This window comes from Emys orbicularis, chromosome 9 (genome assembly GCF_028017835.1).
Source record: "Emys orbicularis isolate rEmyOrb1 chromosome 9, rEmyOrb1.hap1, whole genome shotgun sequence".
NCBI classification, from domain to species: domain Eukaryota; kingdom Metazoa; phylum Chordata; order Testudines; family Emydidae; genus Emys; species Emys orbicularis.
The window spans coordinates 100,511,636-100,536,716 of NC_088691.1; the positions used below are offsets into that span (position 1 = coordinate 100,511,636).

Here is a 25,081-nt window from a genome sequence, read left to right on the forward strand (position 1 = left end):
GTCATGGTAGTCTATGAGAATCTCCACTTTCCATTAACCAAAAACAAACAAACGTAGTTTCTAACCTTGTTATTGGAGAAAGAGTCTTGAAAACGTGACCCAACTATAATGAAAAGGCTCAGAAACTAGGCCATTAAAAAGAACCCAACATTTATTATGTTTTTTTAAATATCATGATTTTAAAGCCAATCTTGTGATATTTTGGGGCCTAACTCATGATTTTCAAATGCTTAAGGCACAGGCACTGATTTTTGTTTTTTTGCTTTTGAAGAAGTGTGTGTGTTTGGGGGGGGGGGGGGGGGCTATTTTCAGCATATTTATACACTTCTTTCATATTCTAGTTATTGAATGTGTCGATCGTTGGTATCTTTACTATTTTAATAATGATTCAATTGTTATGAACTACATAATTACATTATGACCTCAGAAAAATTAGATTATGAAGTCCGGTTAGTTGACGCTCATCGACCAACGGAGGCTGCATTGACAAAGCAGGTCGTTGTGCAGCCCCCGAGTGTAGAGGTCGGCTGCCTGTATTTCTTGGCCAGTTTGGAATCTGTTCAGCAGGGTCCAAAGGTGACAGGACCCTGGGCTGACTCTGCCTCCCCTAAACTCCCCCCAGCCTGTAGGACACCCCCGCCCCCCCACTCCCTCTTCTCCAGCACAAGGGCTCCCTGCACCTGGAACTGGACACATTTCACAAGAGGCAGCTGCAGAGGGCCTGGACCTCAGCACTGCCTGTACCCCACGTGGGGGGGGGGGGGGGAGAGAGCCCACTGGCAATGCATGCTGGGGGCTGTAGTCTTTCTGTCCCGCGGTGCATGCTGGGATCGGTAGTTCGCCAGCCCCTCTTGGGGAGCTAGGATCAGGCGTCTCTGCCTAGAGGGGTTATAATTGGTTGTACACTGTCACGTGCTCCGATCCTTGCTCCTGGTTGGCTGGTGGTCCAGTCAGCTGCCTCCGGACCGAGTAGAGCGGGCCGGATGTAGCCCAGGTAACGGGCCGGCAGCGGGTGGGTCCCGGGATGGGAGCTGAGAGCCCGGGGCGGGGCGCTGGGTTGTGGGAAGGGAACCCTGAAGGGAGGGGATGTGAATGGTCTGTTGTGGGGAGGGGTTTGGGGGGGCAGGTGCCTGGGAGTGGCTGGCGGGGAGGGGTCGGGGGCAGGGGTCTGGTAGCGGCTGTGGGGGGGAAGGAGGGATCTGGGAGCGGCTGGGGGGTCTGGGCGGGCAGGTGTCTGGGAGCGGCTGGGGGGGAGGGGTCGGAGAGGTTGTGGGGGGAGGGGTTGGGGGGACAGGTGTCTGGGAGCGGCTGTGGGGGGGAGGGTGGGATTTGGGAGCGGCTGGGGGGTCTGGGCGGGCAGGTGTCTGGGAGCGGCTGGGGGGGAGGGGTCGGAGGGGCAGGTGTCTGGGAGAGGTTGTGGGGGGAGGGGTTGGGGAGACAGGTGTCTGGGAGCGGCTGTGGGGGGGAGGGTGGGATTTGGGGAGGGGTCTAGGCAACTGTTGGGGGGGTGAAGAGTCTGGGTGGGAAGGACGGAGGGAGGGTTCTGAGGGGAAAGGATCTGGGAGGGCAGGTGTGGAGGAGGGAGGGGTTTGAGGAGGGGTCTGGGAGGGCAGTTGTGAGGGGCCCTGTGTAAGAAATCTAGGCAGGCAGGTCTTTGGGGAATGTGTATGGATGGACTGGTCTGAGGGGGGACTGTGAAGGTTGGGTCTGGGTTGGCATGTTTGTTGGGGAAGGGTCTTGGAAGTTTTAGGAGAAAAACTTTGGGGAGGCATCTGGCCAGGCATGCGTAGAGAGGGGGATTAACAGGGCATGACTGAGAGGGGAGTGAGTATTGCTCCAAATACCTTGTGAGATCATATCCTGAGCAGTAGCAGGTGTGTGTACTCACAGTGAGGTTTATCTCTATTTCATACTTTTGTCTAGCTTGGCCTGTCAGTTAATGGTGAGATTACTTATATGAGAGGAAGGTGTCAGGCTGCACTGGGATAATTTACTCCTGGGGGAATTTTGCGCCACCGCATGTGCGCAGAATTCATGTCCCCCGCAGATTGCTTCCCTGCAGAAAAATGACTTTCTGACAGGGAAGCAAAGGGAAGGTGCAAGAGCAGTCACACACCACTCCATAGCTGCGTAAGTAAATAATTTCAGGCACCCAGAGCAGCCGGTGGAGAAGTAAATCACCGCAGGGCTGGGGACACTCCAGCCAGTGGCTCCTACCCTGAGCGATCAGCTGCTAGGAGAGGACGGGATTTCCTCTTCCTCTGCAAGGAGTGGCTGGGGCTGTGTCAGACTCACCCCCAGAAACCTCCCCCAGCTGCAGGAAGCTCAGCATCCTCCCCTGCTTCCTGCCGCCATTGCTCCTCAGCTGCGGGGGGAGGGGTCACTGTACGGGGAGCTGCTCCCCCAACCCCCATGCATCGGGATCTCCCATACCGAGACACCGGGCCAAGCCTCACCCCATACACCCAGAACCCCTCTAGTCCTCCATACCTGGCCCCTACCACACTGAACCTCAACCCCTACATCTGGACCCCCCCCCCTGCACTTGGACCACCCCTGAACTCGGACCCCCTGCACTCAAACCCCCACATCCAGATTCCCACACCACTGACCTCCAGATAGCTGCACCCAGACCCCCACCCCACCAAGCTCCACTCCCCCAGCACCCAGATCCCTCTGCTGAGCCCCAACCACTTTCACCTGGAAGCCCCTGCAGAGTCCCATTGCACCTGGACCCCCCCACAAGCCTCTGTGCATCCAGATCCCCCCACACCTAGACCACCCACTGAGCTGCCTGCACCCAGATTGTCCCACATAGACTCCTATCCCCCCACACTGAGCCCCTACATACTTGGATCCTGCCTGGTTGAGCCTGCCTGCCCCACACCTGGTGCACCTGGCACAGAGGGGCAGGGCCCCAGGGTGTTTCTGGGGTAGGCCCAGGCCTTGTGCTGGGTCAGGTGCAGCATCACCACTGAGTCTATGTCCTGGGGGTGGGAATGCTGCAGGGTGATCTCCCACCTTCGTACAGCCAGTGGCCTGTGCTCCCCACTGCCATGCTGGAGCTTCTGCATTTATCTGATGACAAATAAAGTTTGCAGAATTTTAAAATACTCTGTGCAGAATTTTTATTTTTCTGGCACAGAATGCCCTCTGGAGTAATAACTACTCAGACCATTTGATGTGTTCTTTTTTTGCAGTATTGGATTCTTCATGGCCAACAACTGGTTTTGAATAAGATTTCAGCTAATATGGTTCAAGCGATTAAGTGGAAACGGTTAGTGACTTTTCGTTTGTGAGTTTATCAGCCTTTCTCACCCACTCCCAAAGTTATGATTCCTGGTTCATTTTAATTTATAGATTTCAGTTGGAGACGTAAAGTCTTGGAAGAGGCCGACAGAGCTTCAGTTGTGTTGAAAATGCTGGGAGGCAGAGTGCAGTCAGCTACAAAAGAAAATCTTTACAAAGACCCCACATTTCCAGCAAGCGACACCTCCCTATTTTTTAACTATTCCACCCCACTATCACAATTCAGAGGGGAGATTTCCTGGCTGAGACCTCAGGTGAGTTTTGAGATGTTAGCTTAATGGTTTAACAAAATTTGACTTTCCATTAACCAGTGTTCAGTTACTGTTTCTAGTTCTTTGTATGGTTCTGAAATACAAAAATGACAAAAGTAGTGTGTTATGGTTGCTGGGCTAACTGTATCTCTGGCCACTTTGAGAGCCCTGGACTAAAGTACTCTGTGTATCAAATGTGTTTACCCAGCAAGTCTGACTAAGTTTGGCACCTGTGATTCTTCCCTTTAGGACTCTGTCACTAGTGGTGAATATGATAACTTAATGGCCTTCTTAAAAAACAAAGTATTGTTTATTTTCCCTTTTTTCTTCCTCTACACTTTATCCCTGGATAATCTCATTTGCAAACACAAATTCAACTACCATCTCTATGCTGAAGACTCACAGGAATACCTCTCTACTCCAGATCAGTCTCCTTCTGTCCAGACTAAGATCTTGGCCTATCTCTCTGAAGTCTCCTTGTGGATGTCTAGCCATCAGTTCAAACTCAACATGACTAAAACAGAGCTCTTAGTCTTCCCCCCCCCCCCCAGTCCTTTTCTCCCACCCCCCCAAGCTTTCTCAGTCAGTGTGGACAACACCACCATCCTTCCTGTCACTCAGGACCATAACTTGGGTGTCATCTTCAGGTCAGGCCTCTCTGTAGGCCTTCACGTCAAGACTATGTCTAAATCTTACCCATTCTTTCTGTACAACATCTCAAACATACTGTCTTTCCTGTCCATCCGCCCAGATGAACTCTCATGCAGGCTTTCATCATCTCACATCTTGATTAGAGCAATATCCTTTTCTCTGGCCTTGATAAACGCTATCTTGCCCCTCCCATATCCATTCAGAACACTGCTGCAAAGATTATTCTTCTAGTTCGTCACTTTGACGATGTCACCCTTCTCTTTGAATCCCTCCACTAGCTCCCCCTTCTCTGTCTCATCAAACATAAGCTACTTGTCTTCAGTTTTGAAGGCCTTTATGCCCTATCACCCCCCCCCACACACACACACCCAATCATCTCTCATTCGGTATTGAAATGTCGATGCCAATCTCCATAGCCCATTTGTTAAATTTTCAAACTATCACCTTTGTACCTTCTCCTGGGCTTGCCCGTCATCCTTGGGAGGAGCGCACCATAAATACTGCAAAGCTATCTAATTACTTTCCTTTGCCGACAAAAACCTGACAAGCTGCTGGTGTGCTGGGACTACCGCCTGTTGTGTCTCATTGTTTCCTTGTACTCCCTTGTCTTCTATATCCATCTGTTGTTTCTTGTTGTATATTTAGATTGTAAGCTCTTTGCATTAGGGACCATTTTTTTGATCTTTGCTTGTACAGCATCTAGCACAATGGGGTCCTGGTCCATGACTGGGGCTCCTAGACCATATGGTAAAACAAATGATAACTAATAAGCATATTTCCCAGTGTGGGGCTCAGCTAGCCAAACAGAAAAGTTGCAAACCAGCAGCTCAGGAGGGCTAATTCATTCAATTTCCTGCTCTCTGTAATGTTTACAAGAAAAGTGAAGGGAGATCCATTTCTTAATTTCAACATTGCTGGAAGATTCTCTGCATCTTGAAGTCTTTAAACCATGATTTGAGGACTTCAATGGCTCAGACACAGATTTGATACAGGAGTGGGTGGGTGGGTGAGATTCTGTGGCCTGTGTTGTGCAGGAGGTCAGACTAGATGATCATAATGATCCCTTCTGACCTTAAAGTCTATGATTCTATGATCATATCAGACTAATTGGTTGTTTTGCAGTTTAGATCAATAGCTTGCTTAGCAATGGCAAACTGTGTTTTGCTTGGCCAGATAAGGGTTTTGGGTTTTTTTGTACTGGGATGCTGAATTCTTTCATAGCTTGCATCCTATGCTGCCCTGATAATGTACCTCAACCTTGCTTGTGAGTTGTGACCTGCACAACTACTAGGGAGTGGGTTATTTCTCTTTGTTCATTCACTTCTTGTCTCTTTGCTGAGATTATCAATAGTAATGTATTATTGATGATGGAATCTATCTACCAAGATCTGGACTGAGACCCACCAGACTTATTTCACATAGGTGACCTACTGAATAGTAGTCATACTGTAACAACTCTTGTTGTCAGTAGCTACCGGTGTGGTGCTCTGCTCTTGTTCGATGATAACAGTCGGCTGCATGCGTGTTCCCTCTGTGTGCTGCCCCAGTTCTGCGCAGATAGCTGACGCAGCAGACCCCGAGAAAACCCCCAAAGACCACAGATTCTGATAAGGTACGAAGGAACCCGAGCCAGGTTTATTGTCAAACGAAGCACAGTAATAGTTTCCTATAGACTCTACAGGACATACTACGAATATGTGCCCCCTGGCAATGGACACAGCTCAGTCAGTGGCGGGACTTTCCACTGCCCCCTAGGCTGGCCAAAGATGCGCACTCCGGGACCTACTTTTATACAGTTACAGGACAGATTACTCATCCCTACTGACGTATTGAGGTACAGCCCCATGACTCATTGGGGGCTGTCTCCTCCTTTGATCATGTTGTTTCTATCCATCACGCTGTCCTTTTGACCCTGTCTTTAAGATGCACCTGCTTCTAGCAGCCCTCTTCTTGCCACCTTCTGTGAGTGGGGCCTACCTCTGTCTCACAGCCCAGCTTTTGCTTAGCAGTGCCTGGAAGTACTTTGGTTCAGGCTTCAGACTGGGCCTTTGACACAAGAGGTTATGTTTCAGGGCCTCACCTTACTACAACTCTCAGTTAGTGGTAACCTGTGCTGTATTCAAACAGGAATGAAAGGTGGAAGGCCCCTTATTGTGTTAATCGTCTCATGAGCCATCCGATTCCACAAAACATAGACTTGTTTGGCTTAGACTGTCATGCAGGATTTAACCTTAATGTTTGCTTTATTTTAGGAAATTTGTTCTGCTCCTCGATTGTTTTCAGACAATGCACAGGAGGTGCAAGTGAAGCAAGGGATTTTGGGAGATTGTTGGTTCCTGTGTGCCTGTGTTGCTTTGCAGAAGAGTAAATACCTGCTAACTAAGGTATAGAACAGCTTCTTGTAATGTTTCATGTCCTAGCACAGGGGTTCTCAAACTGGGGGTCGGGACCCCTCAGGGGGTCGCGAGGTTATTGCATGGGGGGTTGCGAGCGGTCAGCCTCCACTCCAAACCCCGCTTTGCCTCCAGCATTTATAATGGTGTTAAATATATAAAAATTATGTTTTTAATTTATAAGGGGGGTCACACTCAGAGGCTTGCTATGTGAAAGGGGTCACCAGTACAAAAGTTTGAGAACCACTGTCCTAGCGGATTCTCCTGTATGCTCCATTAACATTTTTATTTTTCCCTAGCCTTTTCCAACTCAATGAAACTTCTATGATGTACTCTGATGCTCTGTCTCTACTCTTTGATGTTATGACATTATTTCTATCTATGCTATGATGTAGAATAGCTGCAATTGACCATGTTTTAAGTGGTGGTTTCCTCAAAAGAAAGTCCCTGTTTGTCTTGATTTTGTTAATATTGCTTTGTCTTCTTCCAGGTAATTCCTCCAGGTCAGCCCAGCTGGACAGATGAGACATACACAGGCTGTTTCACTTGTCAAGTCTGGCAATTTGGACATTGGGTGGAGGTAACCATTGATGATCGCCTGCCTTGCCTTGGGGGTAAACTCTGTTTCTCCCAGTGTCAGACAGAAGATGTGTTTTGGCTTCCCTTACTGGAAAAGGTCTATGCCAAGTATGTGAACTTCATTGGAGGAGGAGATTTAAATTGCAGTAATAACTAGCACATATTTTCTACATAGTGCTTTGTTTGATTGGATTGCATTCCTGCCATGTGGGCTTCCAGAACCCTCTCTAGGACTTGAACTCTTTATATTTCACTGTATATAGACTGATAATTGCCAGAGTTTATCCTGGATCACCCAGATACAGTTCCACCCTCACACAGGGTGAGATTTTCTTACTGAAAGGAATTGTGAAAAAATAAGCGTTGTTTTTTTTTTATAATGACCTAGCAGCTGATAGACTGCAGTGATGCTCAGCTAGCTACTAGCTGCAGATCACCTAGCTTAGTAAGACCGAAATAAAGTTTTCCCTATTGCATTATTTGAGAAGATTTAAGGTAGACATCAATGGTCAGATCTTCAGCTATTGAAAATATATGTTGCTCCACTGAAATAATGAAGCTACGCCAATTTATGTTAACTGAGGCTCAGGCTCTGAATATTTCTCTCTTGCATACTGCTGCCTAACCATCCCTTGTCACTCATTTGCTGGTTTTGTCAGGAGTTATGGACCCTGGAATGTTGTTGTTGTTGTTTTGTTTTGTTTGATAGTGGGGCCATTGTTTTATAAAACAAGCAGCAAAATACGATCTCAGCCCACAATACAGTGTAGACTGACAAAGCAGTTCAGAGACCAAATGCTTTGGATAAGGTGGACACCAAACTGTTACAAGATCTTAGAGAAGGGTTTGTTTAGCCCCCATCAGAGGACAAACACCTTTTAAGGTGAAGTTACCCAGCTAGCTGTAGATATGCTGAAGTTAAGGTACATGTTTCTGTCAAGGCACCTTTGGCACATTAACCTTTTCTTCTTACTGTTGGTTTGCCCGGTAAATATTGTTTTGACCATTTCTTACAGAAATTTTATGAATCTGGTTTAGTACTCTTTCAGTGTGTTCATTCACTCTGCTTTGTAGTTACCGCAAATAATAACACAACCTCCCTGATCCCACAAAATAAAACTGGTGGGAGAAAAAACTAGTTTGACTGTGTTTAGCAAAGAAAGAATATATTAAGGGGAGGTATGTTAGAAACGTTATTTTTTAAACATTACTAACTATATTGTACATCATGAATGGTGATGAAAATTCTAAGATGATGAGGTGCAAATGACAAGCAGTGAGCAGTTTCTGTACAGGAAAGGATTGTATCAAGCTTTCCATAAGGCAGTTGGATGTCTTCCTTTTTCTTTCCCTTTTCCCATCAGGTAGCCTATCGGTCTTTCCAGGTTTGCTGGTCCAACGCTCACTCCATATCTACTCCATCCTCCCGTAACAGTCTATTGACCGTTTTCTTGGCCATCCTCTTGTTCGCAGCCTGTGAACTTTAGTCCCAAATGTCTCCTTAAAAAGATTTCCTTATCCATCCTTCAAACATGCCCATACCATCTCAGCTTCCTCTCTTGCAGCTTCTGTCTGATACCGCAGACCTTGGTCTCACTCCTGATGTCATCATTCCACCTGTGTTCCAGCAATGTCACCTCTTTCACTGCCCTCAAACATCTCATTTCAATGACTTCAGGTCTTCTCAAGTGCTTCTCGTCGGTCACCCATTTCTCTGATCTGTAGAGAAGAGCTGGTCTTACCAAAGTTTTGTATAGTTGTCTCTTAAATAGTCTGGGCATATGCTTATCATAAATCACACCATCTATCTTTGCAAGTTTTGTCTCACGCACAGTTCTCTGTTGACTTCTCTGTTTGCTGCTAGCCAGCCACCAAAGTACTTGAATGCAGAAACCTGATTTAGTTGCTGGCCCTCAATGTTAATATTAATCTATTTTGGTCCCATGTGAATCACCCACATTACTTCAGTCTTTTCTTTAGTCCTTTTGAGGCCATAATTTGTTAGTTTCCTGTTCCTGGACCAAATCTTCTGCACTATCGGCCATTAGTGCAATATGGTCTCCATACATCAACTTTGGACCACCTTCCATTTGGATTTTCTTACTTATGAAGTCCATCACAGTCATGAATAGTAATAGATTAAGCACTGAACCCTGATGGAGCCCAACCTTCACCTCAAAACACTCTGTTACACTGGTGTGTGTGTCCACTTGTCATGAAACTGTCATACAAACCCATCACCATCTGGACAAGGTCCTCTGGTACCTCATAGAATCATAGCAGAGGCACCAGCAGTCACCTAGATACTTTGTTGAATACGTGAGGTGTCTGATGGCCTAAATATTCTATAGCTGCAGTGGCACCTTTTATGTCATACTAACGTCAGGCTCCCAGTGGGGACATATGTGTGATTAAAATAAAGACAAAATGATGTTCATTTTAGGAGTAAAGTTTGAAATATGTGCCACTGTTGTTGTTGTTGTTTTTTTTTTTTTATAGGGTGCATGGGTCTTATGAGCAGTTATGGGCAGGGCAAGTGGCAGATGCTTTAGTTGACTTGACTGGAGGTCTAGCTGAGAGATGGACCCTAAAAGACCCTGGAAGAAGCATGGAAAGAGAGAGGACTGGTAGAGTTTTGGAGAAGATGGTATTTAGGAGACTGATGAACCTGAAGGAACGATGTGTGATAAGTTGCTCAGTCCTCAGCTCCAGGCAAGGTAATATGAGCATTCCAGAGATTCTTAAACATGGCAACTGTCTGTCTCTTCCCATAAAAGGAAAAAAGTAAGGGAAAGTAGTGCTTCAGCACCACTGGTCTATGGATACTCAAAGCTAACTAGCATGTTTCTAGGGATTCTGGTGATCAGCATTTCTCTTCACTCTTCTGATCATAGATACATAAACCAGGCAGTTATTTGTCTCTGTGTACAGTGTGGGTTGCATGTTCATCTGTTGTGTTCACAGGCAGAGCAGTGGACTTGTAGCAACTTTCTCAAGTAGAAAGTGAATCTTTTTCACAGTGGATGGAGAGCTTACTTCCTCTTGCCTTGAAAAAGAATGCTGGGTAGTTTTCTACCTCCTAACGATGGTTATCTTTCCTGTACAGGTGCCAGTGAACTGGGAGAATTTCATGCCTTTATTGTCTCAGATATGCTTCATCTCTCCAGAGTCTCGGGCAAGGAAATCATCTTGCTACGGATACAAAACCCTTGGGGGAGGCGGTGTTGGAAAGGACACTGGAGGGAAGGGTAAGTGGCTTGTTTTCATTTAGAATACTCTTTTTAAGGTACTACCATAAAGATGAAGATATTTATTGTGTTGAGCACAAAGTGTGTGTGTATATTACAGAGAATAGTATTCGTAATAGGCTACAACAGAGAAGAGTTACAGAGTACGGTAGCCTTATTTCATAGAACCTTTTTTATGAGTTCAACATACATCATCATGGATCTTGTGGGTCTTAATTTTTTGAGGCTTTGGGTCTGGCAATCCAGATGTCCAAATACATGATACATTGATAGGAAATATGTTTTTTGGTGGTGGTGTGGGGGGGGGGGGGCGGGGGAGTTTAAATGGGTTATAGATTGTTGTAATAAGCTATCAATCTGTGATTTTTGGTATCTAGAAAATGTGTGAATTTAAGCTCCCAGGCTCATCTTCTGAAGGGATTGTGCAGGTTTCCTTTGAGGATGAGGACTGAGAGGTCAGATATAGAGTGATCACTTCGTGAAAAGTGTTCACCCACAGGTGATATGGTGCTTGTCTTTTATCATATTTCTGTATGAGTTCTTCTGAGAGCATAGTGGTTGTCTCATTTCACCTTCATCAGTGGTTTTCAACCTTTTTTCATTTGTGGACCCCTACAAATATTTCGAGTGGAGTTGTGGACTCCTTTGGAAATTTAACCTGTGGTCTGTGGACCCCTCCCATAGACGTCTTAGACTGAAAACTGACTGAACAGAATTCAACTATACATGTTGCACATGCTCAGCACAACATTTGACGCAGTATGAGAAAGAGTGCTAGACAGTGGACTTGTATGGTAATGACAACACTTCCAGGTTTTGATCTGGGGATATTTACATACTTTTGATTAATCAGAAAAACAAAATACCTTTTCTTGATCTGAAATTTTATTTTCATAGTCTACCTTTTGTAGACCCCTTAAACATAGACCGCAGACCACAGGTTGAAAACCACTGACTTAAATAGTTGTTGTCTGTAATTCACTTAATCCCCTCTCCCCCAGATTTTTTTTTCTTATTTAAGTGGCTGGAAAAGTGTGTTATCAGGCCACTTCACTTGAATGGTCCCTTGAAATATGTATTAACTAGATATGCTCAGTGGTGAGCTGGAGCTGGTTCGCGTGAACCGGTTGTTAAATTTAGAAGCCGGTTTAGAACCGGTTGTTAAAGGGGTGAGCAATTGGGAGAGGGAGGTTTTTCTGTCGTTACTCCGGCCCGTGGGTGACATCTGGTCCGCCTGAGCTCCCAGCTGGGGAGGCTCCCCGGCCCCTCCCCTGCCTTTCCCCCTCTCGCAGAGCCTCAGCGTGCCATGCCGCCGGCGCCAGCGCTCTGGACTGCTCCTGGGCAGCTCAGCAGCTCCTGCCGCTTTGAGCGGCATGGTAAGGGGGTGGGGCTGCGAGCTCCAATGGGCCGCGCGGCATCCATACACGCTGCCCTGAGCAGCATGGTAAGGGGGCTGGGCCGGGGCTGGGAGGAGGGGTTGGATAAGGGGCAGGGAGGGGGTGGAGGTTCTGGGGTGGTGGTCAGGGGACAGGGAACGGGGGGGGGTTGGGTAGGGGGTGGAGTCCAGGGGGGCAGTTAGGGTGGGGGGTCTCGGGAGGGGGTGGTCAGGGGACAAGGAGCGGGGGGGGGTTGATGGGTTGCGGGTTCTGAGGGGGGCAGGACGTGGGTGGGGGTTGGATGGGGACGGATGGACGGGGCTTGTACTCACAGGGCGGTTCCCTACTGGGTTTTCGGTGGAGGATCCTTCACTCGCTCCGGGTCTTCGGTGGTTCTGAAGGGCCCGCCACCGAAGTGCCGCCTAAGACCCGGAGTGAGTCAAGGACGTACCGCCAAAGAACCAGTAGGGAACCGGTTCTTAAGACTTTGGCAGCTCATCACTAGTTATGCTAAACAATCTGTTCCATCTTGTATTTAACCGTGATAGTCTGAGTACATTTCCCAGACCTGAAGAAGAGCTCTATGTAAGCTCAAAAGGTTCTCTATCATCAACAGAAGTTGGTCCAGTAGAAGATATTACCTCACCCACCTTGTCTTTAATGTCTTGGGGTCAACACAGCTACAACAACACTGTATAGAGAAAAAGTTAGCCTAATTTAAAAATTAGTGTTGTTTTATGTGGTGTCTAGCACATAAAGGAAGACGCACTCCTTGCCTCAAAGAACTTAAAGCTGTAGTACCCTGTTCTGTAAAGTGCAGAATGTTTTTCAGTCTCAGTAAAATTAATTGGAATTGCAATTAGTAGGACCCTAAATAATTAGTTGTGGCTCAGATCTTCAACTTGTAGTAACTTGGAAGCCAACATGCTAAAAAGGTCTTGCCCTACTGCTCTATGGAAATGGTGTGTCGCTGATGCAAGGGGCTCAGTAAGTGGCTCCAGAAAACCCTTCTAAAACAGACATATTTAATTTTATTTGTTGAACCACTTTTTTGTGTTTGGAGTTGTGTTTTTCACTTCCTCTTTCCATCATGCACAAATTCTAAAACCTGATTTTTTTAAAAAACAACAATAAACAAAAGTACAAGTACTTTTCACATTGTTCATTGTTCATTGTAAATAAGTTATCTATTTTACCTGGGAGCATGTTCCATAATCCCTTACTCTCTGGTTTAGCTGGTTTCTAGGTCTTCCTTCACAGAGATTGCCTATCTATAATTTCTTCTTTCCAGTCCCAATGATTAATAACTAGAGGAAATGTATGGATGAACACAACAGTAAAATGAAAAACTACTTTTTTGTCTCACTAAGCAATTTTTGATAGAAGATTTTTGTAGAACTCTATTGGGAGTATGAGCAAACAGCCTAGGCATTGACTTTTGTGAATTTATTTGCAGTGGTCAAGGGTGGAGCCAATTGGATCCAGTAGTTGCTTCAGAATTGCTTTCCCAGATCCAGGAAGGAGAATTCTGGGTTGAGGAAGAGGAGTTTTTCAAGGAGTTTGATGAGATTACCATTGGATTTCCAGTCACTGAAGATGGACAGCTTCAGAGCCTCTATACAGGTACGATGTGGACAAAGGGACTATTCGTAACAAATCAGATTAGTTTAATGGGGAAGTCTGATTTGAATTAAAAAGGGCCAAAATTAGACTTGTTTAGCACTAGACCTTTGTGGTTTCCAAAACTTTTTCCAAGTTTTATTGAGTATGCACTGAGTGCGTACTCTGGGTGAGATTGGAGAACAGAACTGGCCCCGACTTGGTAAGTAAATTAAACTTATTAACTTTTTGCTTTCTCTACATTTCTCTGATTTACTGGAAAAATCCTCTTCCTTATTTGCCAATAATTTTAAGAGTTGCAAGTGAAAATGGTTATGCAAAGCTCAGGGACTCACATACTTTGAGGCTGTGGAGATTGCTGCAGAGCTGACCTCCCTGCTATAGAATTATGCTCCGAAATCTCAACTTTCATTTAAAAAAATGTTTCTAGCCCTTATGGTTACAGTGCATACTCCATGCACTATTCCATGCAGCCTAGGCATCAGGAGGTTTGGGAATGATAGCTGGAGTTCAGCTCACAGGCAGCGAAGGGGTAAAACAGAAGTGTAAGCTGTCAAGCTAGGTTGTGTGGAGAACAGTGCAGTAGCTGAAGCCTGGGGAGATAAGTTGCTGATGCCATCTACAAACTCTCACCTTCCCTGGCACACACGGGGAGAATCTGGTTCTGAATTAGGTCATCTGAACAGCACCGGAGGAACAGAAGCCTGGGGAATGGAGCCAGGTTTACGTAATCCTGCCTCAGTGTAGGAGGCTGGACTTGATGACTCCTCAAGTTCTCCTCTGCCCTTCATCTCTATGATTCTGTGCTTACTCCAGGGAAAGACCAGTAGAAGGCATTTTGGCCCCGATTTGGCAAAATATGTAAACACGTTTGTACGTCAATTCCTATTCACCAAAGTATTAAATCATGTGCTTAAGTTCTTTGTGGAATACAGATTGTTTGCTGAATTCAGGTCACATTAAGTAGTGTAGTAAGTTCTCCTCCTCCTGCTCCTCCACACCCCCAGAGGTGTAGGTGTTGCAGTTACACCTTCATCCCACCTCAAGATGATCTATGGAGTAGCGAATTGGAATTCCGACCTACGCTTGCTGTAAAGTTCTTAACATCAGCTCATGTTTGCAAATGAGACAATCTCTATCTAGGTTATTTTATTGTCCTCGTTTGCTGCAATATCAGATACAAAATATTTAAAAGCGGAAATACCAGTATTTTACTCTCTTCCTTCCCAACCTGTAGGCCTTTCCTGTGTCTGTTGCTGCTGGGAGGAAAGAAGGAGATTGCACAGGAGTTTTAAAGCCTTTTTTTTCAGGCTGAAGAATTGTTTGCTATGTCTGGCCCCTTGGTGTGGGGGTTAGTCCTTTCCCGTAGAAAATTTTATTGGGGAGCCCTGTAATGATCTCTTCCAACTGGGAGACAAATTTGAGGTTTCAGACTTGTAGAAATAGTTCTGCATATGATCTTTAAGGATAAAGTTCCTCAGCTTCCCACTCTGACTTGCTTGGGATATCTTGGCTGTGAACATTAGCTCACAGAAAATGGCACTGCCACAGCAATGCTGTCAGTCTGGAGACTCCTGAGCCACAAAAATGAATTGTTTCCAATTGCTGATGTGTGTTACCTGTTTTTCTTTATTAGAGAAAGTGCTGAGTCATACTCAGAATCTCTGTGGATCCTGGGTGAAAGGCCAGTCTGCAGGTGGTTGCCGTAACAACAACAGCTTCCCTATTAACCCCAAGTTCTGGCTGAGGATATGTGAGCAGAGTGAGGTGTGCATTGCTCTTCTGCAGAAACCCAGGAAGTACTTTGCTGATTGGGCTGGAAGAACTCGGAATCTGACCCGCTTAGCAGAGGAAGGTTCATCTCTGACTGAAGGCATTCAAGGGAAGAATTACCAGGCTGTGGGACTGCATATCTGGAAGGTAATTAGGGGTAACTTTTCAAACTTGTAGTTGGGCCAAGAAGAAAAGTTTCCAGAAAAACAGGAGCATCTGACATAGTCCCTCATTTGCTATAGCAATGCCATGTGTCAATTGTTCATAGAAGTCAGGGGTGTAAAAGACCTATTAGACGAGCCTCCCCATCTCACAGGGTCATTGAAGGATTGTTGCTTATCGTACATCTACCAGGGCTTTATTCCGTTTATTTTTAAACCTTCCAAGCAGTGAAGCTTCCGCTACTTCTCTTTGGAGACTGTTTCCCCCAGTCAGGACATTGCAGTATTAGAAAGTTTTTCCTGATAATCTGCCTAATTTTTCCCTTTCTTAATGTCGACTCCTTTCTCCTAGTTCAGCCCCCTTGTACTATCCTAAGAGGTTCCTCTCTCGCCTTGGTGTCTACACCCTTCACATGTTTGTATACTGTTATGTCTCTCCCTTAATTATCACCTCTTATATATGTTTTAATCTTTTAAAATCTCTGTTAATCTTTTCTCATAAGTCAGTCCTTTCACCACCCTACTTGTTTTGTTGCTTTTCTCTGGGTTCTTTCTAGTTTCTTAAACTCTGTCTAATAATGTGTGTACCCAGAATGCAACACAATGTGCATAGGAAGAAAACTAATTTCAGAGCTGCCTAGTACAACTGAAAATAATTCTACTCATTTGTATATGCAATTTTGTGCAACTCTGTTTTGCATACTCAGGCTATCATGGAGGTGTTCAAAAACTTCAGAAATGGGTTTTTATGCTTGCCAGTTGCACAGTGATCTGCCCCTGGGTTCATTAATATAATTTCACCTCCAAGTGTAATTTGCACTATGAAAATATCTTCTAACAGCTTTTTTCTTCTTAATTACTTTTGTAAACAAGAACATAATTAGTAGTGGATGAAGGCTTATTTTACTGATGCTCAGGCCAAACTCTTTAACTCAAAATATGAGCAGTATTTTTCTCCTAATCTCCTTTAATTCCCCACAGATCTCTGTTACACAATATTTTAGGTATAACAAAGTGTAAGAGTTAAAATGTTTGCCCTTCACTGAAAACGTTTCATTTCAGCTGAAACGTGGCAGACAGGTTTTCAGTCTGGGCCTGGTTTGCTCCAGCCTGTTCATTTTGTTTGTTTGTTTTGTTTTTGTTTTGAAGAGAGCAAATTAAAACAAATTGTTTTCACTTTTTTTGATAACAGTTGCTCACTTTACAAAATGTGCTCTGGTAGTTGCTGAGCCTTAACCTGCCCTGAGAATACATGAGATTTCCCCCAAAAGTATTTGTTTGAAAAAGTAGCTGTTGTACATGAGCAAGGTTCAGCACCACTGAACTTTGCATGGAAAATGAGAGCTTCCCATGGTTTATGGTCTGACCATGTTGGCTCCTGGGTAAATCTAATCTGAATGAAAGCACAACAATGTATTTCCTTTGGGCAAAATTCTGCCCTGAAGCATGCTGGATCAGTTCTGCGTGGGGCTGGTTTGTAACTGATATCCCCAAGAGCAATTCTAGCTGAGACAGAATTCCCAGGATAAATATGCCAGAGCAATGCTCTGTGGCCTTTTGAGATGGTGTAATGTGCTATATGTGTGGTCTGCTCTATTGGCTGATGCATGGGTGAGATGGTGGACCATTTCCCTGTACTTACCTCACCCTTTCTTGCCCCCTTTCTGGCATTAACTTCCACAGGGAAGCTGTGTGAGAAAAGGGACTACAGTCCCCAGTGAAATTCTGTCCAGCACTGCTCAAGGGCACAAGAAGGGGGAAGCATTTTCCCCACCCCGAATTGCTCACCCTCATGAGTGCTATCCTGAATCTGACCCTTCGAGACAGGTTTGGAAATAAAATCTGCACCATGCGCATGGTCTGCCAGATGGCAAAACACACACTTATGGTGCTATGGATTTGGGGTTTGTTGACTGAATATTTGACCCAGTTTAACTTCGCTATAATCTTGTCAATTTTCCTACAATGCTATGCTACATTATGTGTCTATTTTAGGTGGAGAAGAGGCGGTTTAACCTACCAAAGACCCTCTCTGCTCCTCCGGTTGTAGGTACCATTTGTCATTCTTATGACAGAGAAGTACATCTGCACTCTGACCTTGCCCCTGGTTATTACCTTATTGTCCCTAGCACCTTTCTGAAGGATGCAGAGAGCGACTTTCTGCTTCGTGTATTCTCAACGGGGAGAATCTGCCTCAGGTAGGTTCGCAAAGGAAGAGAAGTAGCAAATCCCACAAAAACCCTGTTGACAGTTTATGTAAAGCATTATACCCTTTACGAGGGCTTGCTGTGACCTGAACTATGGTTAGGAGAGGTACACGTAAAGAAGGTGCTAAATCTTTTGAGTTCAGGTAATTAGTGTGGCTCTATAACGTGCACGTCTCCCGGCTCTTTGAATGGGGTCGCGGAGATGTTTGAAATCCTTCCTATAGTACAGGGGTGGGGAACCTCCGGGCCGCTGCTTCATTTCGTCCGGCCTGCAGCAGGTCTCCGCGCTATGGGCCGAAAGCCCCGAGCCTCAGCGGCCCCCCTGCAACTGGGCTGGAGCTGCAAGCGCCGGATCGCCAGCATGTCCTTGTGGCCCCTAGGTGGAGGGGCGATCAGGGAAGCTCTGCATGCTGCCCCCACTCCCACTGTCGGCTCCGCAGCTCCCATTGGCCAGGAGCTGCGGGGTCAGCGCCTGTGAGCGCTGGCTGCGCGCACCGCACTGAGCTGCCTGGTCCCTCCGCCTAGGGGCTGGACATGCCAGCCGCTTCTGGGAGCAGTGCGGAGCCAGGGTAGGCAGGGAGCCTGCCTTAGCCCCGCTGCGCCGCCAACCAGGAGCTGCCTGTGGTAAGCGCCGCCCGGCTGGAGCCCACACCCTGAATCCCCTCACGCATCCCAACTTCCTCCCGGAGCCCGTACCCTAAACCCCTGCCACAGCCCTGAGCCCACTCCCGCACTTCAAATCCCTTGGCACCAGCCTGGCACCCCCTCCTGCACCCCAAACCCTTCATCCCCAGCCCCACCCCAGAGCCCGCACCCCCTTCCGCACCCCAACCCCCTGTCCCAGCCTGGAGTCCCCTCCCGCACCCGGAACCCCTCATTTCTGGCCCCGTCCCAGAGCCTCCGTGCCCCCTTGCCTCCCCCCCCTCTTGCGGGGCTGGAGCCGCGAGCACTTGCTCAAGCCTCTGATCCCATCCCAGGGCTGTGTGTGGCCCCTGAGTGATTTTTTCTGTGGGTCAATGGCCCCTGATAGAAAAAAGATTCCCCACCCCTACTATAGTACCTCAAGGGACCTGGGGGTGGCCATCTAAATCCCTTTTTGACCCAAGAGAGGCCCAGTGTCTGGAAGAAGTGCACGCTTTTCAGAGGTGAACTGGTGTAGTTCTTTGCAGTGTGTACATTGTGGAGAATATACTTCATCCAGGGTCTGGTGTGTTTTTATACAAGAATCTTACTGCTGCACAATTACTGCAGGCATCAGTACATCTTGGATGTTGCACAGTTCTGTGATGTGCTCACTTCATCCAGGGTAGATGTCTTCTGGAGCTCTGTGGGTAGTGGGGAAGGACTCTGAGAGCTACATTGTTTTCATATTTCCTTCTTTCTTTTTCCCCCCTGCCCTATTTAGTGGGGGGAACCCTAGGGAAATTAAATGCAAAAATGTAAGTTCATGGAACGTTAAGGTTAAGAAACTAAATGCATCAATGTTAGGAAATTCAAAAGATAAATTTAATCAATAAACTAATGCAGCATGTTGTATTTTCTATTGCTATTTCTTAAATACATATTTTAATGTGCTTATACTTTAAATTTATATTGTGCAATGTGGCCAGATTAAAGGTGCTGTAGAGATCTTAATTTTTACTTTATGGTATTTATTTTCTTTGTTCCACAACTGTTCAGGTTTTGCATTTAATTATATTTATACGTGGCAATGATTGGCATTGAATTGACAGTTAATGGGAATGCTTGACTGGCAAGAGTTTGCATTTCTTGACACACATTTCATTACTAGTATTTGTCCATATTTTGTCAGCTGAGCACTAAGGATGGTGAATTGCAGTCATGGAAATCTTTTACCTTTTGTACACTACTTTCCCTTTCTGTCTTACATCTGATAGTGAGATAAAACCGCCACCCACTGATGCTACCCTCTGTGAAGAGCTCCCACCAGGTGAATGGGAGACTGTGCAGCTACAGGGATGCTGGAAAAATGGCCAAAGTGCTGGAGGTAGCAGGAACTTCCACTCCTTCCATACCAATCCCTGCTTTCCCCTCTCCGTCCCTGCAGGAACAGAAGAGCGCAGCATGAAAGTCACCCTCCGCCAGCACTGTCAAGATAGCAAGTGTCATCCAATAGGGTTTCATATCTTCCAGGTATGATTTACCCCAGTCAATCTGATTGTTTCATTTACAAGAATCAACTAAGGCCAGGTCTACACCCAGCCGCTAGTTCGGCGGCTGGGAATCGAAGTTCTGGGTTCGATTTATCGCGTCTGGTCTGGATGCGATAAATTGATCCCGGAAGCGCTCGCCGTCGACTGTGGTACTCCAGCTCGGCGAGAGGAGTACCGCGGAGTCGACGGGGAGCCTGCCTGCCGCGTGTGGACCGCGTCTGAACCGCGGTAAGTTCGAACTAAGGTATGTCGACTTCAGCTACGTTATTCACGTAGCTGAAGTTGCGTACCTTAGTTCGAATTTGGGGGGTAGTGTAGACCAGGCCTATATCCATCACTTATTCAGGTGCCTCTTACCTTGGAGAATGGAAATGCAGCCAATAAATGGTTACATTTGGGCCAATACAAGTAGACATTTGAGCTGTATTAGTTCACAGGTACAGTAGAGTGTATGGTATTACAATGCATGATTGGATAGCATAGCAACCGAATTTCTGGTTTCACTGAACCCTTGTCATATTCTGGTTTAGAAGTCATGCAGCAGCCATTTTCTGAACATTTGAAGGGTTTTATTTAACACTAAGACTATAGCTAGTTAACTCTATATTAAATTATACACTTCTTTAAAATGAGTGGATTTTTTTTCATTTTTGCACAGATGCAAACGGTTCGGAATGTTTGGTGACTAAGACCCAATCTTGGTAATCGGGCATGAATCTCTCCTGCCCCTCTTCCCCAACAAATATTTTTTTTTTCCTGTCAACTGATAAGAGATCCTGAGCAAACAGTGATCATTATATGAAATAGGATGTGTATTTGGAGGGGTGGATTATTTATGGAACACACTGGTTTGTTTTAAAGGTGTGAGATCTGAAATTATTTTAATGTCTTCAGGTGCCTAACAGCAGTTGGAAACCACATACTTGTTCTTTTCTGCACTTGGAGCCACTGGTTAGCTGTGTACCTCACTGCTACTCACAGGAAGTGAGCCAACTGTGCCGACTCTCTGCAGGGAATTATGTAATTGTACCTTCAACGTACTTGCCTAATACTGAAGGCAATTTCACAGTGGTCATAACAACCAAAATAGACAGGTAAAAATATATAGGTATGTGTTTGGGTTTACACTGTTTCTAAATTCACATGTAACAGAGCATAGGACAACACTACACAATCATTTATAATAGTAATGTTTTCATATTTATTATAATGTCTTTGTACCACTACCACAGAGTGACTGGGATGACTGGCCCTTTAAGGGAACAAGGGCTGGCTCCATCTGTGCCATAATTACCAGCCCCCCATCTGAGGGCGTGATACTAATGGGATCAGGTGTTAACCTGATGAACACTTGGGCCTCAGAAAGAGGAACTACAGGAAGTAGGTTAGGCCTGTGGGAGGCTCTGATCTAAGGTCTGCAGGAAGTAGGGAGGTTAGATCTTGAGAGAGACAGGTAGAGTTTCCTGGGAGATGAGACAGTAGGAAACTACTAATGCTTTGCACTGAAGTAATTTTCTCTTTTCTTTTCAAATAGGAAACGCATTCAGAGCCAGGAGACCCTTGGACAAATATTGGAAGAAGTAGGTGGCATTTGAATTTCAGTGGCACTGAGATTGAGGTACACTGGAAGTCAGAGAGGCAAACAGATACACATTAGCTAATCATTTGCACCAGGGACTGGGAGACAGGAATTTGCAAGTTCTAATTCCACTCCATTGCTAACTGTTTGTTCTTGGGCACATCAGTAAACCTCTCTTTTCGTTTTCCCAGTCTGCAAAGTAGCAATTATACTATAACTCTGTCTTCTCTCATGCTGCCTCATACACATGGAATCCCCTCTCTGAAATGATCTATAAAGCCATACTGACTCCTTCAAATCCATCCTCAATACCCACCTCTGCTGTAAAGCCTGTGAGAAGCTGGTGAACTAATAGCTGTGATGGGCTTATGGCGATAATTGACACTTATATTTGCATTTTTAAAGTTATTAATATTAATAAAGTATGTACGTGTGTATATGTGTGTGTATATATACATATATTTAACTGTATTCTTCTCCCTTTCTGTCACCATCATCACTCTTATCATTTTATTTATATATTCAGTCCTTTTCCTCACTCAATGGGCTCTGACCTGTATTGGGGACTTTAGGCACTACTGCAATATTTAGAAATTAATACTACTAATACAGGAAAAAAGAGGAGGGAAAACCTGGAGATGATTGCCCTGCACGCCTTAGTAGGTCTACATTTGTGTTTGCTTGCACACACAATATGCTATAATGATAATTCACATTGGGCTATGAGCTGTTTTGGTCAAGTAAATGCAACATGTTTAACATTTCACTGATTTTTTTTTTTCCCCATTACACATGTGCACAATGTTGTTGCAGGATTGGGCATGAGTTCTGAGTTCCTGGCACTTAAGATATTTTTATTTTGGGGGGAAAAGATCCAAAAATATTATTTTTTGCAACTGTGTTAAAATAAAATCTGACTTGCATTTTAAATCAGAGAGTGTTCTTGATAACACTGTTTACTTATTAGGCAAGACAAATATCAACCCGATAAAACCTCCAAGAGGGAAAGAGACCAATTATACACAGAACAAAAAGCAAACAAAAAAACACCCACACCAGGTATCAGTTGGCTTACTAATTTTCTTGCTCTAGGTTGTGGTGACCAGTGATTATACTTTGTCCTCAAAACCACACAAAAAACTGGACTTTTATTTCCCAGAAATTAGAGATGGAAACGTATATGTACATTTCTAATGGTGGCCATTGCTTTGGAATCTAGGAGCTGTAACACCTAAGTAGTAATAGCATTATTTCCATTTCTTGTTCATTATTCATTTCTTCCTTAGATGTGGTTCTTGCCTGTCTCTAGGGCAAACGTTGATAGGCCCATCCCTCAGTAACAACAGCCTATCTAGAGAGATGATTCTTACATTATTCCCTAAGGGTAGTAAGACTTGGGCCTACCCTGCTGTCCAGTGGTAGGGTAAAGTGACAGTAGCACTCCCCTGAGAATACCCTGCTTCAGACTTCCTGAGAATTTCAGTTTGGAGATGACAGGCACAATCTCCTCATTGATTGCAGCTAAGATACAGAAAGAGATGATCTCTGAGTCTAAGAAGTCCTAGCTGGGTGAAGGTTATAAAGACTAGAACCTCGATGCAGTTCAAGTTTTTGAAGGGGAACCAGTGGAGAGCATAGACCACTTTGGTGATGTGGTTTTGTTAGTCTGCCTTACCTAAAAGTGGGCTGCTGTGTATTTAAACAATAATGTGCCTTTCCTGGTCTATGCCAGGTGGAGTACACTGCAGTAATTTAGCCTGAAGGAGATGGAAACATGGCTTACTGTGCTGGGTCTACATCTGAAAGAAAAAGGTGCAGTCTCCCTGTTAATCAAATATTAAAGCACTTTTGGTTACAGCTGCTGTTTGGTTGAGTAGGAATGGTGACGAGTCCACTTAGGACTATGAGACTACGCAGTGCCTTCCTGTTTCCTACCAGCCTCACCACTTGCTTTTCATTCAGGTAGTTGTGTGTCTCGGGCACTGGGACAAGTGGACAATGGCACTGAGAGAGAGATGTAGAGCTGGTGCCAGTGGTATACTGTATTGTATATTCCTAGGGTTCTGTTCAGTCTAGTTCCAAAGTACTGAAGTTATGGGATTTGCATCACTTCCTTGAGACTATTTAAGTGTATCAATTAACAGGAAGAGAATGTGTAACGATACATGGCCTTAATTCCTGAATTTTCCTTTTCTCTGTCTAGCTAAGGCATATCTGCCAATCTTTTCCCCCCTGAGACTCTTAACATGTTACAAACTACAGGTTTTAACCTATGAAATAGCTTCAATTCAGTCTCTTTTTTGCAGGTCTCCTTTACAGCTGTGATGAAAAGGTAATTTGGAATTCTCACATCAACATCATAACAGTAGAGAGACTAGAAAAGCCTGACCTTTGGCTATTTTCAATTTGAAATGAAGTAACCAGAAAATACCCTGAGCCCGGTGGTTTTCCATTCAGACTGACTTCCAGCCTGGTGATGTCCTCTCTGAAAAGATACCTCCTTGACCACATGCATCCTGATGAGCATTCGTCCCCTCCATATGTTTTACTACCAGCGACATACAACTGGACTTAATGCTATACCTCAGTTCTTCCAAAAATATGGACAAAGGATATGTGCACATGTTTTAACTCAAGCTGCAGTTTTAAAATTAAAGCAGGAAAAAAATGTGATCTGTGTACATAGTGAAAGAACATTTGGTGAAGAATATCCAAGTTTACAAAACAATCTCAGGAGACCAGGGGAGGATAGGAGGAGTGTAGGGGAAAGAAACTGGAGTTCCTTTTTCAGGAAGGAAAGACTAGGATCCAACAATGTACACTGGAATAGGGATAGACCAGATCTATATCTATTACTGAGCACTTTATCATGGTCCTGCTACTATGAATGTTTGTCATGAAACTGTAAGTTTGGAAAGGATGAGTTTAGATGAGTTTGTCTTACACCATGTGAACACCTGGAAAGAAAGGAAGAAATGACTTTTGCAAAGCTGTTGGTTTGAAACGCCATATAAGACAGTATTTTTGTTACTAGTAACCAGAATGTTGTTTTCTTAATTCCTGTTAAAATATTTCTTACTCAAGTGTGGGTTTTTTTAGATATTGTATTTTCTTTAATAAATATATGGTGATGTTAAAGAGTTTAAAAGGTCTTCTGTTAATATCATTGATCGTTTCAATCTTTGTGTTGCTTTAAGCTTTATTTGTTGTGTTGTGGCAAGCTTTGCAATCTTTTGGAGTCCCCAGGTTTCCGCTAAGTGGGTGCTGAAAAGCAGAGCTAGAGGGTCCAATTCTCCTCTGACGTTGACTTTTACACGCTTTCCTATTAAACTTCAGAAACCGAAAAAACTAGGCTGCATGCAGCCGAGTTGGAAGCAGAACCTTTTCAGAAGTGGAATCAATAGAGGACTATATATTTTTGTGGAGATTAGTGGGATGGTGACACAATAAAAGATAGTACCAAGTGCACCAAACCCTTAATTTTCATAGAATGGTGCTATATCTAGGGGTGGCCCTAAGAAATGATGGTAATTTGATCTAATTTCTTCAGTTCTCGACAGTCCAGTGCCGTTACTTAAAGTAACCAGTAGTAGAATGTTGTTCCACTAACTTCTCAAAAGAAGATGGAGTTGTAAGAGGAAATGAGGGATTCTTAAGAAAAAAATAGTTGGTTCCTAAAGATGCCATGATTGATATAATAAAACAGATGCATAAGCAACTTGTAAAGAGACAGTAAACATTTAATGAGGAAACCAGGAGA

The 25,081-nt window shown here is 44.8% G+C and overlaps 1 protein-coding gene across 2 annotated transcripts; it reads left to right on the forward strand.

The window, feature by feature from the left end:
• Window positions 1-943: 943 nt before the first annotated feature.
• CAPN10 (calpain 10) lies at window positions 944-24,450 on the forward strand. Of its 2 annotated transcripts, XM_065410716.1 has the most exons (15): window positions 944-994; window positions 3,201-3,277; window positions 3,361-3,563; window positions 6,464-6,595; window positions 7,095-7,291; window positions 9,683-9,900; window positions 10,290-10,431; window positions 13,264-13,430; window positions 15,064-15,347; window positions 17,357-17,559; window positions 19,467-19,519; window positions 19,637-19,722; window positions 20,637-20,836; window positions 21,277-21,322; window positions 23,628-24,450. In XM_065410716.1, the coding sequence occupies exons 3-15, from the start codon at window positions 3,420-3,422 to the stop codon at window positions 23,655-23,657; spliced, it is 1,902 nt and encodes a 633-aa protein (XP_065266788.1). In that variant the 5' UTR covers window positions 944-994; window positions 3,201-3,277; window positions 3,361-3,419; the 3' UTR covers window positions 23,658-24,450. The 2 variants fall into 2 exon arrangements, with proteins under 2 accessions (XP_065266788.1, XP_065266789.1); XM_065410717.1 differs by lacking the exon at window positions 944-994 and having other exon boundaries at window positions 3,237-3,277; window positions 3,368-3,563; window positions 19,467-19,722.
• The last annotated feature ends 631 nt before the right edge of the window (window positions 24,451-25,081 follow it).

What these genes read in the sequence shown, in the direction of transcription:
- CAPN10 (XM_065410717.1), top strand. Translation starts at nt 3,252, where the DNA reads ATGGTTCAAGCGATTAAGTGGAAACG. An exon ending in TTTCCTGGCTGAGACCTCAG is followed by an intron (nt 3,564 to 6,463) that starts GTGAGTTTTGAG and finishes GCTTTATTTTAG; the next exon opens with GAAATTTGTTCTGCTCCTCG. An exon ending in TAGGGTTTCATATCTTCCAG is followed by an intron (nt 19,723 to 20,636) that starts GTATGATTTACC and finishes TAATGTCTTCAG; the next exon opens with GTGCCTAACAGCAGTTGGAA.